At 42.4% G+C, this 19900-nt stretch overlaps 1 protein-coding gene across 2 annotated transcripts in view; it reads left to right on the forward strand.

Annotated features, from left to right (window-relative positions):
- The window catches only part of IPO9 (importin 9), a 40240-nt gene that overhangs the window by 2697 nt on the left and 17643 nt on the right, over positions 1 to 19900 (forward strand). For both annotated transcript variants that reach the window (XR_012632106.1, XM_074893392.1), the window contains exons 2-10: positions 7506 to 7567; positions 8228 to 8314; positions 9286 to 9487; positions 9923 to 10011; positions 10294 to 10380; positions 12043 to 12162; positions 16939 to 17048; positions 18625 to 18674; positions 19223 to 19374. Coding sequence is in view for 1 of the 2 variants with exons in the window: in XM_074893392.1 (XP_074749493.1) it covers positions 7506 to 7567; positions 8228 to 8314; positions 9286 to 9487; positions 9923 to 10011; positions 10294 to 10380; positions 12043 to 12162; positions 16939 to 17048; positions 18625 to 18674; positions 19223 to 19374 (959 nt within the window). In the remaining variant the exon portion in view is untranslated. The remainder of the gene's footprint in view (positions 1 to 7505; positions 7568 to 8227; positions 8315 to 9285; positions 9488 to 9922; positions 10012 to 10293; positions 10381 to 12042; positions 12163 to 16938; positions 17049 to 18624; positions 18675 to 19222; positions 19375 to 19900) is intronic.

The following is a 19900-nucleotide window of genomic DNA, read 5'->3' on the forward strand; positions in this document are numbered from 1 at the left end:
AGGATGAAGGAAAACAGGCACAAACTGAAACAAGAGGTTCAGACTGGAGAAATTTTTTTTCCTGTGAGGAGAGCCAAGCTTTGGAGCAGATTGTCCGTAGAAGCTGTGCCATTTCCATCCTTGAGTCCTGCCTAGAACATGCTCTGAGCAACCTGATTTGGTGCTGCTGATGTTGCTTTGATCACGGGGGTTGGACTGGAGACCTCCTGAGGTCTCTTTCAGCTGAATTATTCTGCACTTGTGGGATTCCTCCTCTCTTGTCCTAGTCAAGCAGCATGGGAGGAATAAGCTATATTCTCCTTTCTGTGCTGGCTTTGGTATGGAGAAACTTGCGAAAACCAAGAGGAGGAGCTAAAGGAATACAGTGTTTGCCAACACAATATTATTGAGGTAAAGAAATGTAGTTCATGTGTGTCAGAAGTACTTTAAAGAAACAAAATATTTAGTATCATTAAGCAGGATGAAGAAGGTGCTGAAAGTAAAAGTGAGGGCAGTAGAAAAGAGCACAAATGTTGGCACTTTTAATGAAAAATAAATGAAGGTAGGGCAAAAAAAAAATGAGGAGAAACTTGTTACAGACATTAAAACTTACGATACTTTCAATTGTTGCAGAAGCTGAAAGCATTTCAGAGGTGCCCATAGCCACCAGGTGACTGAAATATGCAAGGTACGTTCAGGGAGTATAGGCCTGCAGAAAAGTTGAACTCCTTGTGCTGGTGTTGACTTAACTTGCCATGTTGAAGGGCATCTACAGGGGACATGTTGGAAAATCCATGTCAAGTTGAAGCATGAGTAGAAGCAGTTTCACGTACCAGCTTACTTTTAAACAGCAAGTGCTACAGGATGGATCTCCAAGAGTTTTAAAGGGACTCAAACATTAAATTACTGTGCTACGAATTGTGTTGTAAAACTTGCCACTTAAGGTCACTTAGGGACCAGATAAATGTAAGTTGTTAAACATGGGACAGCTTTTAGTGAGGGCTCTAAGGTGAGGAGTGGAGGGGTGAATGTTGGGGTTGTTACAGGTGAGTTGGTGTGGCTTTTGCATGGCCTGTAATAGTTAAAATTATGTCAAGAGTTGGAATGAGGAGAACAGGGTACATGGGATTGTTGTGGCAGAGTCAATCTGTTTAATAGAAGAACTGTTTGAAGGAGTCCCTGGGACTGCCAAAAAGCTTTTTTGAAAATTCCCTTACTGAAACTTTTTAAGAAACTAAACTGTTGTGAACAGCTCTTGAGTTAATAACCGATTAAAAGCTTGAAGACAAGAGGTGGAAGTGACTGGTCATGTTTCACACTGCAGGGAGATAACGAAGAGTCCCATGTGAAGCTGGACTGCTCAGCACATCTGTAAGTGATGTGAAAGAGTGAATAGTGGTGTGACAAAGTCGCTGATAGTGCTGTTCAGTCTGGCCAGAGTGAGAATCAGTGGCAAAAATTACAGAATGATTTCACAAAGAGTGTGCAAACGGTAGGTGTAGGTCAGTGCTGGGCAGCAAAGTAGTGTTGGGGGAGGAGGAGACAGCCCGGATGATACCTTAAAAAGTAACGGGCTGTCCTAACTATTGTCACTGGGAGAAGAAATCCCATTGTCAGTGTGGAGAGTTTTCTGAAAATACCCATTCACTGCTCTGCCATGCTCCAAAAGCCAAATGGACCGTTAAGGAGGGAACAGAGAACAAAGCACGACATAAATTCCTCATGCTTCTGCAGTCTGAGTGCTGCATGCATTATGGGCTTGTTGCTCTCCGGAGAGATAAAGCAGGGCAGTAAAAATGCAGCACAGAGACATTTACAGAGGTGTGGAAAAGCTTCTGTTCTCAGAAGGAGCGAATACATTGACTTTTCTGCTTGGGAAAGAGTTAGCAGAGCTGGAGGCTCTAAAATCATAAGCAACAGAGAAGGTGAGTTGAGGAGTGATTATTTGTGACTTCTCATAAAGCTAGATCAGATGAAAATGAATCTGAAACAAGCAGAAGGAAGTAGATTGTTTCCCCCAGTGTGCAAACTGTGGAACTCATCGCTATGGGATGTTAAGAGGTAGAAATGGTTTAAAAACAGTTTGACATTCCTGGAGGAAAAAAACTCATCAAGAACCATTAAACACGGTGATAGGATGCACCACCTGCATCAGGAGGTTCCTAATGCCAACCTTTCGAGGGGGTGTGCTGCGGGAAGCGTTGCTCTGCCCTCACCTCTCTTCTTAAGCTGCTTGCAGGTTGGGTTGTGTAATGTGGTTAAGCTCATACAGCAGTTAGCTCTCCCGGTGTGCTGTGTGCTGCCCCGTGCTAGCACCTGCTCTCTTCCATATGGGGTTTAGCCGGGTTGAGATGGTTCAGTGTTTTGTGAGGATGCAGTTGAGCTCCCTGAAGCAGGTTGATAGTGGATCTGTCTGGTGCTTATACAAGGGGATGGGTAGAAATGCAGAGTCAGGTGAGCCTCGGGAGCAGGCTGAACTGTCCAAGAGGAGTCTCCTGTCTGACTCCATCCAGCTGTTCTGGAGGAATACAGGACGTCAGCTCTGGAGTAGGGACATGGTGGTGGTTTCTTCCTGCCATGTCACCCTTTAGCAACTTCCAAACATGGACCCAGCGACTCAATCTCTTCCCTGCTTCTGCATCTTCTTGTCTGCTGAGAAAGTGTGGGAATAGGCACCACCTGACAGCTTGGGGATGGGAGATGCATTATTGCCAGTCTCTGGAAGGATGAAAGTTCACCTGGCGACCTTTGTTGTCTCAAGGTTTTAATGGAACGAAAGCAATGCCTGAGACTGTTCAGGGAGAAGGCGGGGGAAATGAGAGCTCCAGGTAGTGAAGTGGTGCTGCTGTTCCTGCGTCTAATTTGGGTCGACTCCACCATTGACTTGTTCCCGGTGAAGTGGAGATAGTGTTTCTATTCCCCCTTTATCTGGCCCATCGCAGTAAGATCATACACCACCTCTGATGGTACGTGTGGATATGCTACGGCTATCCTCACATGACTTGAGGATAATTCTGTAATGTGTAAAAATAATCTCTTCCTCTAGGTCTTACTGTACTGGAGAACATGTATGGAGGCCAAACCATCTCCAGGGATGTCAGAGCAGGGACAGTGTCACTCTGAAGGAGGTGCAGGTGCACCAGGAGGGACCGTACTGCGACCCTGGGAAGAGGAGCAGTGTCTGTAACATGTTCCTCTAAATTATGCTGATAAGGAGTTTTAATGCCAGCTTCTTACACAGTTGAAAAATACCTCTACCTGCTTGCCTGGTTAGATAACAAGTTTGATGGTTTATGGTGGCAGTATTAAGTCTCTGAGCTATTGGCTCTTGTGCTCTGGAAATGTGGTGGTGATAGATGAATGGCTTCGGGCTGGAGAATTGCCTTTCTGTAGCCTGTCTACATTATGTGGTTCTGTTTGCCCTTTTTGCAGGTAGAAGAAGCATTTATAAGGCTGTCTTTGGTGTGGCTTATGTTGTGACATCTTGTGTATGAAAAGGCATCTTCAGCTCAGTCCTTTGCAAGGTTGGTTGTTGCCAGAAGCTGAGAGGTGCAGGTGGCTGTGAAGATGGTGCTGACCTTGGCAAATTGACTCATGTGTCAATCTGGACACGCTGATCCTCTTGAAAGTATTTTGTCCATCTTGTTTGAGACTAGTCCTGTGTAGGAGACAACGAATGCTTTGATTTGAACATGATCTCAGATTTGAATATTGGCTTTACAGGTCTTCTAAATGTATCTTCTCTTCCAGAGTAGTGGCTCAGCACATTTTGTTTGATGCTTTAAAACTCCATTGATTCACTGATGATATTTGCATGATATTGTTTGCTGTCCATTTATATCAGGAGGACAACTGTAGGTACAGTGGTAGCACGAAACTTGTAGCATCACTTGTGCTTCACCAGTTCAGCATGGTTTTGCTTATGGTTGGGCCCTTCCTGACATAACTGTTTTAACGCATATGGCTTTGAGTTATTTCTGTATTGCATTGGGTACCTTCTTGAATACATGATTTTATGCCATAAAACCAGAGTATTGTGTGGAAGGAGGGATTCTGGAGGGTTTACAAACATGGCCACAGTATATGGTTGTATGGTGGTCTCTTGGCTGTAACTTGAATTGCGGTAGAGCGAATGATGGACAGAAATGGGTGGAAATCCTGTGGATGGATAAATTGAGCTGAATTTTTAACAGGAGTTAACATTTTAACATTGAACTGAATTTTTAACAGGGAAATTTAAATAAGAAATGGCCACACTGGGACGCGTGATACCTTACTTTCAGGAAAAAAGGTTATTCACAGCAGCAAATGCCGTTATTTGCACTGTGAAATGCTGCAGACATGTTGAGTGTAGTGAGGAGTTGTGAAGAAGGGATTTCAAGAGAGATACCTAAAGCCATCATAAATGTTGGAGAAGATTGGCCTTAATCTTTCTGTCCTTTGCTGAGAAATGACAAAAATACAGGTGTGGTTTTCAGAGGTGTGCTGAAAAAAAGAGTGCTTTTGGATTACTCCTTGAACATCATGATGGATGCTGAAGAAGTTCCTCAAAGAAGCACATTTGTAGTGTGTAAAAACTATGGCTGAGCATTAGGTTCTTGCTTGATGTTCCTGGTTTGCAGATGCCCTCCAAGCTCTGCGCTGCTCTGACCTCGTGGCTGACCCTGCTTTGAGCAGGAGGTTGGACAGCATGACCTCCTGAAGTCCCTTTCAACCCAAATTTCTTTATGATGATATTGAAAACCAGTCCCATGGAAAACATTGCCTGCACCTGTGTGGCTGAAGACTGCGATGCACAAGGGCTGGGCAGATGCTGGGTGAAGGGAACTCGATTTCTGACGCTGCTGCAGTTGTGACATCTAGTCGCTACAAGCTGAATGTTGTTTTAATTTGGAGTGTCAGCGGCCATGGGGCGGTGGATTCACCTGGGTTGGATGCAGCAGCTACCACAGGCTCTTCCTCCACCACTGCCTGTCTCTGCCCCCAGCAGAGACAACTAAAAGGGACCTGTAGCAGCTCCTGAACCAGCTTTGTATGGACGTACCGAGCTGGACTCAATCGGTGCTAGCTCACTTCAGCAAGGCAGGATGTGAAGTTCAGTGACTCAGTACAAAGTCCTGCTCGTTTATTCCTTCTTGCTTGCTTAATACTATTTTTTGATTTGGTCTGGCTTAATTTCTCCAAAAGGTTAGGGGTAGAGAGGTAGTACATTATGCAATAGATGGAGCTTGGTTGTGAAGGAGGAGAGTTGGAGAATAGGATTTCACTAATACTGAGGTTATTGAAGAGGAGAAGCAGAGCTGGGAGGAAATGTGTTTGCTAAGTGTTCCCTATGCCAGGCCCTTCGTTAAAAAGTTTGTAGTCTTTTGGTTTTACAGACTTTATTTTGGGAGGAAGACTTGATGATTCTGATATCTCAAATCACAAAATAGAAGTGAAGGAAGCACTTAAGAAGAGATGCATTTGAACTGCAGTTATCGATGATAAAGATAGAAAGTTTGCAGCCAAGTGGGAAAAGAACAATAATAAACCAGTTCTTTGAGAAAAGAGGAGGCAGTGAGCTATACAACGAGCAGTGTAATTTCAGTCCCTGGAAAGATTCTTGGACCAGTTCTTTAAACAGCTTATCCTATAACATAATAGGATAAATAGATGCTACACAGCTAATACAGGTTTTTATGATCTGTTCTTGATAGATCCATGTAACTTTTGTTTGATGGGAGAGCTGGCTTATTGCTTAAACAGGCAAGTGCTGGGTGTGAATGATTTGAGTTCAGTAGGATTCCTGATACGAATTTGCCACATTGATCATTTATCAGTTAAGAACATACAGTGTTGTAATATTTTTGAGGTTCACAGTTGGCTGGAAACCTGTGAGTAGAGTCGTTATCGGTGGCTTGTTGTCAAACCCAAGGGGCTTTTAAGACAGAGCTCTTGGTTGCTGCAGTAGTGAGTACACCTCTAGTTCACCAACAATAGCACTGCAGTCTGCTTGGAGAGCAGAGTTAAAAAGGTGTTGGAAAATTGGAGAGATGGCCTAAAACCATTGAAACAAAATACTGTAAATCAAGTGCATATATGTAAAGGGAAAAGATATATGCAAACAGATTTAATATTGCAAAATGGAGTCGCAGTTGTGAGTTGCAACTATGCATTTATTCTGGCTTCCTGGTTCATTTATACCCTTTAGAAATGTGGCTGAAATGCAATGCCATACTCAAGTCTGGAATATTGCAGACAGCTAGAAGGAGAATTACTGCTACAGTTAAGAGGAGTATTATGTTAAGTACATCTCAGAATGAGCCTCCCTGCTTTTGCAGCTAGGACAAGAGGGGTTTTTTCTTTTTTAATTTTCTTTAAAATGCATGATCTGTGAAGAAAGGTTGAAGGAATTGGTGCATGTTCAATGTAAGCATGGAAAAGTGAGAGGCAATTATCTCCCAACCCAGAAAAGCCTCTTACAAGTGAGGTGGATTTTAGGAGAAACTCAGATAACTGCATTTGTGAAGTGCTCAAATATGCTGCTAAGGAAAGTTGCACAACTCTTTTTTGAGAAGAATTTTCAATACGGTTTTGTCAGGGATGCTGTCAGCACGTATAACCTGTCCATGGGAGTCAGGTTGTGCTAGCGGGATGTCAGGGCATACCTTCTGCTCCACGGTTTCTAGAACTAAAACATCACAAATTCGTTTCTTAAGCATACTAGTGAAATGAAATGAAGTATTTAGTACAGTTATCAGCTACTTGGAGCTTACAGTTGCAATTTTAAGCAAATTTGTCAAGGCATATGGATTTACCATACCGTAACAGCTGCTCTTCCTGGGTTTTATTTCCTGTGCTCTGTCGCCAACACAATTGGTACAAACGTTTTAATTTTGCCTTTGTTACAGAGCTGGCTTGGCAACTAAAGGCAGCTCTTGCTCTTTCTGGACAAATTTCTTGCTGGAGATGGTCCCGCAGCCCAAATGGTTGTACAGACAGTTCCTGGTGTCAGTGTGCTCAGGCAGGGTTTGCTCAGGAAGGCGCTTGGTGCATTCTGAGCTGTCAGGGTGTGTTTTGGGACAGCTGAAGTGATGTTTCCAAATCACTCTCTGGATGAACCCGGGTTGTCCAAAAAGGGACTTCTGGCTGACAGTCTTCTGACTTGCTCCATCCTGGATCTTATCCATGCATCCCTCATGTAGGGACTTGACTAGTGATATTATGTTGCAGATAAGATTTTATTTTTTTGAAAGTTGTAAATCATTTGCTTGTTATTAACCTGGGTTGCAAAATTTTTTGTCCACAAGAGAAAGCAATGAGATGCTGAGAAAATAAATGAAGTTTGTGCAGAGAGCACAGGGAAGAATTAATGCTCATGATTCATTTGAGTAGCTACACTTTGGAATTGTCTTCTCCTTCCCACATATGAGTCATGCAATTGGTATGATGTCTTTCTCCAAAAATCTTGATGAGTTTTGCTGTGTGGGAGCAAAAGTTATGACACAAACATTTTATTTCATTTTTAAATTTTTTTTCCTTTGCAGAATTTGGTGTTCATTTAGCAGAACTGACTGTAGATCCCCAGGGAGCTCTGGCCATCCGTCAGGTGAGTTTACCTGCAACCGTAGCAAGAATTTTGATGGTAGTTTCCTTGGTTCCTAAAATATTCTCTCGTGTTTCCAGGTGAAAAATTCGAGGTGGCTTTCTATTACTGCTTCTCCATTTTCTTTTACATTTCTCTAGAGTTGTTCCTTTCTCTTTCAGCATTATTCAGGTGTTATACACTTACCTTTTTTGAAAATAGTACTCTTTGGACTTAATAAACCTAGTGCTGAGACAGTAGTGTACTGGGAATGGGCACAACTTACTAGGTGGATGGTAGACATCAACAAGCAGAAGTGTGGCTTGTTTTTGCAGCAGCTTTTTCTGTAGGTGTTTTTCTCCTTGAAAAGGAAGTTTAGGTTCTGTATTTCTTTAGTTACCATGTGGCCCATACCTTGTGCCTTTTTAGAGGTGAGGAAATAAAGCTACTGCCTTGTCAGTGCTGCACAGGTCATCATTGCTTGATGGAAGGTCATCAGTTCATTTTTTTACTGTGGTAGTCTTTTTTTAGTCCGTTTCACAAAGATTTTTTTCATTTTTGGCAAGCCCTGTTGCCACTCTAAAAGCAGCATGGTGGGACGGGAGACTGAGCAAACGGGTTGAGGGTGACACTTGCCATGATTGCAAGATTTGTTAATGATTCTTGACCTCTCTTCTAATACAGCTAGCGTCTGTCATTTTGAAACAATATGTGGAAACTCACTGGTGTTCTCAGTCAGAAAAGTTTAGACCTCCAGAGACCACAGAAAGGGTAAGATCTGGTTTCGTGTTGTCTACTTTGAGACACTTTATCCATCAAGAATATTAGTTTTCTTGGTAGTTTAAAAAGTGCCAGTGCCCTTGTGTATTACGAGGATTAATGGCTTCAGTTAAGATTTTCTGATGTTTTCCATTTGGAAAATCTGTTTTCAGTTGCTTAAAACAACACTAGACTTGAAGCTTGGGGTAATTTCTGTAAGAAAAGTTCAGTTGTAATGTTTCTGCTGCTCTAAGAGCAAGACTAGACAAAAGCTGCTTTGTAAGTTTTACAAATACTGATTCCGGTAGTCCTTTTTCAGAGATTTACTAAATCTTGTGTTTTTCAGCTTGGAACTGAAAGGCTATTTTCCCATTACAAATTCCAGTTTAAAGGTCTGCTGGGTTTCATTAAAAATCTGTTCAGCAGGAGTATCTAACAGCTAAAATGGCCAGAGATTCTAGCCCTTTGCCACTTTGACTGTTGACTGGACCATCTTTCACATCTAGGGTACGATTCATCCCATCTAGAGATAATTACTTGAAATAGATCTTGTGAATTGTGCCCTAGAAGTGCTGGCTTTTTTTTCCTGTTCCTTCAGGGTTGGGTGACTAGTTCTCGTGCACTAGAATCCTCCAAAGTAAGCAAACATAGTCCCTGACACTGGAGCTGGGTTTTATCTCTGCTAACTCTGGATGTCTTCCATGTAGATATCTGCATCCTCTCTAATCGCAGCAGTCAGCTATTTACTGTATGCTTGGCCGAATGCTGTGTGAGAAGAGTGCTAAGTTAAAACATTCTGTGCAGTTTTCCATAAAAAATTACAGGGGATGTAGTGTGCAACTTTTTTTTGTCTCATGAGCGTTCGTTCCGTAAAACCAGTATTGAATCAATATCAGGATACAGTCATAGGTATAAAAAAATTATTTTACTAAATTGCTTTATGACTGGAGATCTGTTTTGCTAAATAATGTTATTCTTTACAGGCAAAAGTTGCTATTAGGGAGCTTCTACCCAACGGGCTGAGAGAGTCGATCAGCAAAGTGCGCTCGAGTGTTGCTTACGCAGTTTCAGCAATAGCCCATTGGGACTGGCCTGAAGCCTGGCCCGAGCTTTTCAATCTCTTGATGGAGATGCTGGTTAGTGGAGATGTGAATGCAGTGCATGGAGCCATGAGAGTGCTCACAGGTAGGTGTATCCGAGAGCTTTGGCAAGGCTGACGTAGGAAGCAGTTTAGGCTTTTCCTTACCTTAGTATCCTATCACTTTTCACTCAAAATTGACGAAATTGGAACTTGCTTCTCTTCTCCTGGGCGTGATGCCTGTCGGTCACTGTTGAATTGCATGCTCAGTAGATGTGAAAACTGAGGAGGAACGTTCTGTGCTGCTCGTTATAGCTCAGAAGGAACTTTGATTGTAACGCCCTGTTCTCCTGATACCCACAATTTTTAGTGTGGTTTTTTTCTGCTTGCCTTCATGGATTGCCGTGGGTAGGCCAGATGACACTGGTCTAGTCAAGTACAAATCAACATGTTTCCAATATGCTCAGTGATTCCCAAAGATTCTGTTGCTGTTGCTTACAAATTTGTTTTCTTACAAGGATTTTCCTTCTTCCGTTTTCTAGAATTTACACGGGAAGTGACAGACACACAGATGCCACTTGTTGCCCCTGTTATTCTTCCAGAGATGTACAAAATTTTCACAATGGCAGAGGTATGATCTTCACTATTAAGTTGGTACTGAACAGCATTAGTGGGAATGTTTCTTGGAGCAGAGAAACTCCACATTTAATCGTTAAGCTGTACTGTAGTATGACTTAGACTTAAAGAATTTTCTTGATGATGTGATAGTTGATGGCAGCTAATGTTTCAACAGAAATGTTGAAGCCAATGGTAAGATAATCAAGTTAAAGCAAAACATAAATACAATTAAAAGAAAATTAAAGGAAATAAAAGCATTTTGTGTTCCTGATCTGTTATTTAAACTCTTTTCTAGGTGTATGGTATTCGCACAAGATCGCGTGCAGTGGAGATATTTACCACGTGTGCCCATATGATCTGTAACATGGAGGAACTGGAAAAGGCAAGAGTTTAACTTACTGGACAACATGCATTGAATTCAAACTGAGCAAAGTTCTAGATAATTGTTATATGAAAATGAAACATTGGAGAGTTATGTACGCAGTCAGCTGTAATTCTGGGGAAGAGGGTGTAATTTAATACATGTGAAGTGGCTAACTCCCTCCTTTACATGCATGCCTTGATACTGTGACTTGGCTTCCGTAATTAAGTTTAACTTGTGACAGATCAACAGACATGCTTGCAACAGCTCAGAGAAAGGGGAGTAAGCATGGGGAAGAGACAGTGTATTATCCCTTTGTTTGGAAATCCCTGTCATAGCTTCCAGTCTTCAGGTGAACCGTGTGTCCTGATAAGCTGCCAGGCCTTGGTTACTATGGGCAGTTTTCCGGCCCTTGCATGAGGCATTGGTTCCAAGCTCCTGGAACTTCATCAGCTGCTTTAGCGTGCATGTTAGCCTTTTGTTCCTAAAGGGGTTGTGGAAACAAACCAAACAAAATTTTAGAAGAATAACTGTTAAGAAAAAAAACACCTTGCAGTTAAGCAGCTTTATACACAAGTCTCCTGTCTGGCTCTGAGCACATCTGCATTTTATATGGCCTTCGACAAGTGGATTTCTTTTTAACTTTCTGGGGGGTGAGGATAGGAAAGGGTGACTCTCAGTCTAGTGGCTGGTCATTGGCGAGTGGCGATATCTGCTGTTTCCTCCCTGTTTGCACAGGGAGAAATTCAGTGCAGCCTTCTGGGAAGTTCTGATAATTACACTGTATTGGTACAGTGCAGTTGGCACCAGTATCCAAAAGGTAGTAGTAGCTCCCCACTGTCTTATTCTGGAGGAGGCCTGAAAGTGTCCTTTACGTTGTATACAAAACTTTCTCTATTGAAATTTGACTTAAAAGAAAAAAGAGGCAATCTTTTTATAAATTATTAAGGTGGTATTTCATCGTTGATTTAAACATATAACTTTGCTGTCTTAGCTGTGGAATTATGAGGAATATTCTCAAAATTATTTTTGTCCAATATTAGTTGCTCTGTCAAGCACTGCTTATGGAGTGCTTTGACATCTGGAAAAGTACTTGCTGCATTTTCCTAGGAAGAATCATCGTGGTAATCTTCAGGCCAGCTGTTGATACTCAGCTCACAAAGAGCTTGTTTGGTTTGGGGGAGGGTGGCTCAGGAGGGAGATAAGTGCTGTCCACAGTGTTCAGTGTAATTGCTGGTGTGTGACGTAGTCACCACAGGTTTCTTTTATAGCTTGGGGGGGGGTCTGGGTGATCGGGTGCAGGGCATGATTCATCTAATCAAATGAAAATGCCTCTTTAGGAGGATGTGTGCTGCTCCTGAGACTCTCCCAGCTGGATTGTCTGCATCTCTGTTTAGAGTCTGAAGTGATTAGCTTAGATGTAGTGTGTGTTTTGTAGCAGTCTCTGCTGTGTGGTTTTGAAGGGTGGGATTCAGCTGAACTTAGTTCCCAGCATGGGGAAAGAGCCAAAGTGATGTCTGAAACAAGTATTTCATGTGACTTTCCAATGTTCTGCAGTTGGCATGAGTCTCTCTTTGGTTTTGTAGCATAGAAGTGTAAATTCCGTTGCTTCTAGTGCTTTACTTGTCAGACATGGGGCTTCTGTATCTAATATTCACCGGTGCTTGCATTGATTACAACCAGGGTGCGGCCAAAGTCCTGATTTTTCCTGTGGTGCAGCAGTTCACAGAGGCCTTTGTTCAGGCCCTGCAGATGCCTGACGGACCTACATCAGATAGCGGGTTTAAGATGGAAGTCTTAAAGGTAAGTCACTTAAGACTGAATAAATAAAGAATCGAATACCAATACACTGTCAGATGTGCTGGAAAACAGAGGAAACTTGAGCGTGTGTCACCTCTCCTAGTATTGCTCATGTTATGAATAGTGAAGTTTTTTGTCTCCCAGCACCATACAACATTGAAATAAATTGTTTTGCCTGTACTGAACTCAAGATACCTATGATGAGATCCATAGGGATGTGTCCATAAATGATCCATAGGGATCAATCCATAGGATGATCTGTCCTTGTCATTCGCTGATCTAAGACATCTTGGAGGCATCTTGTTTGGACACCACACTCAGGAGTTAAAGATGCTGCAGAATTCTGCTGCGGTGAAGTTTTAAAAGCTTATTATGTGCAGGTGCTTTTCTAGAACTTGCCTGCTCTTTAATGTTAAACTGTCTCTGCCAAAGAGATGTGGAAAGTCTTTGTATTCTCCTGGTTTCCTGGAGGAAGAAGATTGTAGTGCAGAGCTTTATGTGCATGTAGCTCAGCGTGTGGGGGCAAGAGTGCTGGTCTAGGTGTGGAGATCCCTTCAAGAGCTGGGAAAACACGGGAGTTCTAGGGTGCACTGCCTGCAACATGGGAGAGAAAAGAAAAGCTTAAAAACATAAGTTGCAGAATCAAATCCAGATCTTTCGTTTGTTTGCACGTGTGCTGGGGTAAGCGAGACGTGGGTTGCAGTGAACAGGTTTCTGGAGATGGACGGCCTAGGCCCATTCAGCCACGTTCCCTGAAGAAAACCAGGAAGAGTTATTGAAGACAAGCATCAAAAGTTTTTCATAATGGCCAGCTTTGCTCTGGAGCCATGAAAATAAATGCTGGGAGGATGCTGTTGTGTTATACAAACTAGCAACTACGAAGATCTGTGTCATGGAACTTGTTTTCTTAGTCCTGTTAAAGGTGGCAGTACCCTGGTTATGGCATCCTGTCACTTCTCAGTAAGGGGTTGCGGATAATTGTACACTGGAAACAGCAGGAGCTTATTTCTTGCTGTGCAGCACCAGATGGGAGGGAGTTTGGGGTAGGATGTTGGCAAGTGTGGTTGAGAGAGTGTCTCTTGCTGTTTTTTTTAACTTTCCATTGGCTGTGCACTGGAATGCCCGGGACAGTAATATATAGGCACAGCAATGTATAGGGACACTGGCAGGAAGGGGATACTCTGGGAGACTCTGCAGGGTGTAATCTGGATTTGAACAGGCTGCAGCTCAAGAATGTCTGAATCTCTGATTCCAAATATATACATTTGGATGTTTAATGAATAGAAATAGTTTTCAGCCTACACAGAAAGCAGTTGTAATTGATAGTTTCACTCTAACCATAGACCAGTTCTTCTGTTCTTGTTACTTTCATACATTCTGCAGCCTTTTCATTATTTACTTAACAGCGTGTACTGGAATTGGAGTTATTTGTACTTGTATGTCTGCACTGATACACAGCAGCAGTCTTTTGAAAGATGTGACAGGCTGGGAAGGTATTTGAGGAAATGTCATCATGTTCTTGCTCTGTTCCTTGTGTGTGGGCATCTGCTTTTGGCCACTGCTAGGTAGGTGCAATAAAAGAGGATTTTGGTCTGAATACACTATTGTATGTTGGCTGGCATTGATGGCAGCAGAAAATCAGTATGGATTTAAATGGTAAATTCAGAGATCTGCTGCTGACAAGTGGTTTGTAGGAGGCTTTTTGTGAAGAGTGTTCTGGCTGTTGACTGAGGGCAATTCATGATTTTGTCACTTAGGGTTTCTAAGCTGATGATACCAATTTTCTAAGGGAAAAGGGATTCAGGTGAAAGACCCATAAATTGCCTTCCCTTCCAGAAAAGTGGATTTTATAGGCATTGTAATGCAGAAGTAAGAGACCTCAAGGGATTAGTTAAGCCAGCTCTACAGATGAGATCATTACAAGAACACCTTGAAATGCTGATGCAATGGAGGAGGGAATTGGGACTTTTTTTATAGTACATTTTCAACCAGATGCAAACTCAATCCTATTTTTTTTTCCTTAATGAAGTGCTATGCAGCAAGTGACAGGAAGATTTTTTTTGGTTTTTTTCTTCCCTGTCTCTCGAGAGTTTTGTACTCCAAGGTTCGTGGAGTTCTCGGTGGAAATCGGAGGCAGCCCTGACCTAAAATGTCTTGCTTTCCATGTAAGAACGTTATGCAGGACAGTGTCAAAAGCTTTAATGGATCATACTGAAGTGTACACATCTGCCTGATCCGCTAGGACAGGTATCCTGTTTAAGAGAGTAAGTAGGTTGGATCATATCATGGCGAACCACCAACTGTTAATTTGTCCCCATCTTTCCAAGTGTAGTTACAAGTTTAGAAGCGGTTATCAGCAGAGTAGTCAGTGCCTTTGACCCTTGGAGAAGATGGGAGGTTTGGCCACAACAAAAATGTTTTCAGCTGTGAGGATGAGAACAAAATACCAGTGGTGTTTTGTTGTTTTGATAGTTTAGCATGAATTAAGCTGGTATCTCTGAGGATGGATGAGCTGGAAGTAAATGATTCTTGAATCCCAATTCCAGTGTTGTTGAACATGCCACTATTAACTGTTTTAAGAGAAACAGAGTGATTAAACATGACAGATAATAGAGTTAAGGCAAATTTCCTAGCAAGGGAATACAAATATGATGTACTTAGTATGCAGTAATTATATCGGGGCACCAATTAACCAACATTCTGAAGTATCTTACAGCTTTGCTGTAGTGCTTCTTTGCTTATGCTTAAAATCTGTTCTTTTGACACCTGTATATTAGGTGGGTCAGAGAACCTATGCTACATTTGTCCTGCTGTTGGAACAAAGAATTATTTATAAAAAGTAATTAATCATACCCTCTTTGTTCTTGGATGGAAGATAAGGTGGTAGCTGTGTCTTGGGGGCAAGTTTCCTAAGTTTATGAGCAAAGTATATAACCCACACCTGCTGCACTCCTACTGAACGGTTAGCTTTAGTGTGCTCTCCTGCTGCTGGCTAGTGTATATTTTAAGCTTTTTATCCACAAATTTGGGGATTCCTTCTCTGTCTAAAGACACAAGTAGGAAGTGAAGCAATAAAAGGCTTTAATACCAAGTGACTTTAAGGAGATGCTGAGCAATTAGTCGAGATGCAGTTGGATGTTTGCTCGCGGAATAGCTGGAAGGGGTTTGGGAGCTCCCAGTGTTGCTCCCCCAGTGGTGATTTTGGTGTGTCTGTGCGGTGACTCAGGCTACAGGTGTGGCTGCAGTCGGTTATTGCCTGACTTGGCCATTAAACATCCTGCTTGGGGAGCAGCTTCACTTTGCTCTGAAGAGAGATGGATGAGGATTTTCTTGGAGGATTTAATAGGTGGTGGAGCAGTATATGGGGGTAGGCAGAGGAGCAGATCTGTGAAGCAGTTCTTTTAGCTCAAACAAGCAGTGGGAACTGGAAGAATGAGAGGCCAGGGGTTGAAATACAACATTTGACAGGAGAGAGTGCTCTTTTTTTAATGACTTGTGCTGCAGGAAAGTGGTAAACTTGCAAATGCAGTCTTCTATTGTTAGAACTGCAGAACTGAAGAACTCTTACCACTCCAGCAACGCTTCCTGCAAGATTGTCTTGGCATATAGCTTAGAAAAACTTGCATGGGGTTCATAACCAGTGGCATATGGAACAAGTCTCTTTAGATGCTACTGTGGCCATAGTAGAGGTGTTGAGTTTGCAGCAGTCCTGCAGATCAGGTTCAGATCCTCTGCCAGCACATTCATAAACTTATTTTTTTTCCAGAGGCTTCAACAGGTCTTTTCTGTAATACTTCTAGCACCTACCAGACTCGTTCTCAACCTTACGTATCTGGATTGCCTCTGGCTGCCTGCTCATCTCTAATACTGATATTAGAATGCTGGGGTTTTTTCTGGAAGGTGAATTACTATTTTTTTTAATTTCTGTTAGTGTACCCAATGCTACAAACAAACAAACTGGACAAAGTGTTTCGTATGGGGTAAGCAGCAACAAACTGATACCCATATGTTTTGTAGCAGCCAGCAGTCAGGTAGTTTGTGAGGGGCTCTTCTATATAAAATAAACAGAGCTGTGCCCCTGTGGGAGGAAGTGGTGTCTTAGGTGGAGTGAGCGTTCTCTGACTCTTGGAAGATCACAGAAGCTTTTTGGCAAGTGTCAGTGAAAGGGCTCCCATAAATCAGGGTGATTGGCTTTGTGAAACCCCAGGCACAAGCTCCTGTGGAGCTGCTGAGCTGCTCCCAAAGCAGCCCCTGTGTTGGGCTGGCACAGCTGCCTGCGTCTGCAGCTGAAATGGGCAAGAGAATTGGTCTGGGTGGGTGTTTTCTTCTGCAGCTGCTCCCTGGATGTGCAAATGGATGTGTTGTTTGCATGTGTAGGAAATAGGCTCTGGTCTGGTTTTACTTCATATTAGAGTTCATTTTCTGGGACAAGATAGCCTACAGGTGGTAATTGTATCCAGACAGTGCTGTGCGGTGATGTACTTCTGATTGGAGTCTACACCTTACCACCAAATTATTGCATTGTCTTTGTTTCCGGACTTGTACATCTTGTGTTATCCCTTTGCTTCCCTGCAAAAAGAGCAAATAGGAAGAGGGGTCTGTATGTCAGAGTTTGTGCAAGAGAGGGGACTGCCTGGTCAGGAGTGAGAGGAGGAGATGTTGGTGGCAGGAAGACACTGGCTTATCTCAATTGTTAATGAAACAGCAGCCTGTGATTTGAGTGTTTGTTGATGGTTTTCCCCAGTTTCGCTTCTGATTGATGCTCTTTTTTTGTTCCAGGCTGTGACAGCACTTGTGAAAAACTATCCGAAGCACATGGTTTCGTCAATGCAGCAGATCCTGCCCATTGTCTGGAATACCCTTACGGAAAGTGCCGCCTTATATCCTTTGTGGTGGATGGTTTTAACTAGAATAGAACAAGACAACCTCTGTCTCATACACAGTAATGACCTAAACGTGGCTGAAGAGCATGGTGGGTGGAGTGGTCCGCTGTGACAGACAGAATATAGGCATCTGTGGTGTATATGTACCAAATATGTGTTACTGCAGTAGGCTCCATTAAATTTTTTTTTAGCTTAGAAGCCATATAATGAATGACGTGAGTGCCTGTGTTACACTGGCTGTAGAATTGCAGCTGATCTCTGCATTGTTTCTGGTACCCTTTGGTGAAAACTGTCATCTTAAAAAGATGTCTAGTCACAATGTAAATACTCCCAGTAAAGGAGAATCTACAATATCTCTTGCTACAGCAGTACTAATGGCTGGTTACACTTGCTGCTGAAGTTGAAGTCAAGTTGCCTTTTGAATTTTATACCAGTCATTACTTCACTGCACAATCAGCCATGTCAGAGGTGTTCTGTTGGTAGTTTTCCCAGTGCTTGCAAACTGACAAGTCAAATCTTTCCATATTGTTAATCCAAAAGTTGCTTTTTTAGCTTTTTATGATGAGTAATTGTAGAACACTGAACCTTCTTGTAGCTTTTTCTGAATTTTTGGTATAAACAGCAGAATTGGACAATGTGTTGTGATGATAACGTAAGGGTTGACTGAGCTTTTCCTCTGTAATTTAATAAGAATGGTGATTCTCCTAGAGACCACAGATCTAGACCTTTTTATATCAGAGCTGCTTGCGTAGTCTTGTGTTTTGCATATTGAGTGATAGGTTCTTGTAGAGTGAAAAGGGAGACTATGAAAGTGCTGGAGCAAGTAGTGGCTGTATAGTTTCAAGGTCAGCTGTTTTTTTTTTTTTTTGTTGGTGGTGTTTTTTTTAGACACCTGTTAAAATACAAGGAGCTGTTTGTTAAATTTTTGATGGTGTATTTCTCCCTCTCCTTGACTCCCACTGCAGTCCCGCTGGCAGCTGAGCTGACAAAATAGTTTTTTGTTTGCAAAAGGGGAGAGTCTTGTCCTTCCTTCCCTTGTGTTTGCTCTGACATTTGTTGGACCTTCAGTTTGCCATCCTCCTTCCTCTCCACCCCCAGGTTAGTTTTCTGCCACTCCCCGGGGTTGGAGGCTCGTGGAGAGGCCTGACAGGGAGCAGAGCCAGCACAAGGTAGCACGTGGGACCATGGGGTGGCTCTTTGCCTTTCGGCAGCAGTGAACTGTCGAATTGGCTCACTGTCCCCTGGAACGAGTGAGTCTCAGTGGTTCTGTTCTTGCAAAGTTTTAACATAAATGAAGTTTTGGGTTGCCTTGGTGGATTTGGTTTAAGTTAATCAAATGATCTAAAGGATGTGCTGAAGTGATGTGGAAATGATCTTTGAAGTTGGCCAGTGTAAAAAACCAGGAGCTCCTGGGACTTGTCTTTTCTCTGAAACACAGGGCTGTGCATAAGTTCAAAGATTTTTTTAAGAAAGAAAACTTCCCTAGTTATCAGGATTTTTAAGATGGGAACAGATTAATTCCTAAATAAATGAAGTTCTTTAGAAACATGCATATTTACTTAACTCCATCCACTTATGTGAGAACAGAAGTAAATTACACAGAAGAGGTGGAGGACCCTGTGGATTCTGATGGTAAGAACTTGTTAAAGTGCACTTCTGCCTTCTCTTTTGAAGAGGAATGGGCTTACCTAATATTGTTGGCAAAACAGTGACTGAAATGCTGTAGGAGATCCTGCTTAATTTATGGTGTTAGAACAGTCTCCACTTCTTTGTGAGTTACAGGTGATTGTAATCAATGAAGCTGCATAATTTAAGTTTTCTAGCAACTCAAGGAGGGAGTTCTGCAACAATTTTGAAATATAATAGGACAAAAGAAAACCAAACAGGTTTTAGGTTGAGCTTGATCAGTTTTAATGAGGGGTGTGTGGTGAGGTGGGAAAAGAGCAGAAAGCGATGAGGTCAGACATCTTCCTGGGGCTGCTGCTGCCCTTGCTAGTCCAGGAGTAAGAATAAACATTATCTCGTCAGACAAGCTAACAGTTTGTAATTATATTTGACACCCATTTATACCTTTCTGTATGTTAGCATATTCAGTCGTGGATTTTGTTTTCACTTTGGGCTTTCTGTTGACATATTCAGTCGTGTTCTTTTTTTTTTTTCCCACTTACTTCTTTGTTCAGGTGAAGTATTGGGCTTTGAAAATCTAGTGTTCAGCATATTTGAATTTGTTCATGCCTTGTTGGAAAACAACAAATTTAAGAGCACAGTGAAGAAGGCTTTGCCAGAGCTGATCTATTACATCCTCCTTTATATGCAGATCACAGAGGAGCAGGTGAGCATGTTTGTCTTGTGTAGAAAGCAAATGAAATGAGAGATTTAAAGCAGCTGTTGTCCTAGGAAGAGTTTTAGTGCTTGGAGGCTGCTGTAATCTAATAGGCTGTTCTGTCACTTTGCTGTATCAGGGGTTAGGGCAAGAGCATCCAAATGTTCCTAAATGGTGTAATGTGGACAGCAAATAACAGAATCGTAGAATGGTTTGTGTTGGAGGGGACCTTGAAAGATCATCTAGTCCAGCCCTGCTGCCATGGGCAGGGGCGTCTTTCACTGGATCAGGTTGCTCAAAGCCCCCTCCAGCCTGGTCTTGAACACTCTCAATGATGGGGCATCCACAGCTTCTCTGGGCAACGTATTTCAGTGTCACCCTCATAGTAAAGAATTTCTTCAATATATCTAATCTAAATCTACTCTCTTTCAGCTTAAAACTATTGCCCCTTGTTCTGTAACTATCTTTCATGTAAGCCCCCTTTATATATAGAAAGGTTGCAGTAGGGTCTCCCCAGAGTCTTCTCTTCTCCAAG

Source organism: Strix uralensis, chromosome 24 (assembly GCF_047716275.1).
Source record: "Strix uralensis isolate ZFMK-TIS-50842 chromosome 24, bStrUra1, whole genome shotgun sequence".
In the NCBI taxonomy this organism is placed as follows: domain Eukaryota; kingdom Metazoa; phylum Chordata; class Aves; order Strigiformes; family Strigidae; genus Strix; species Strix uralensis.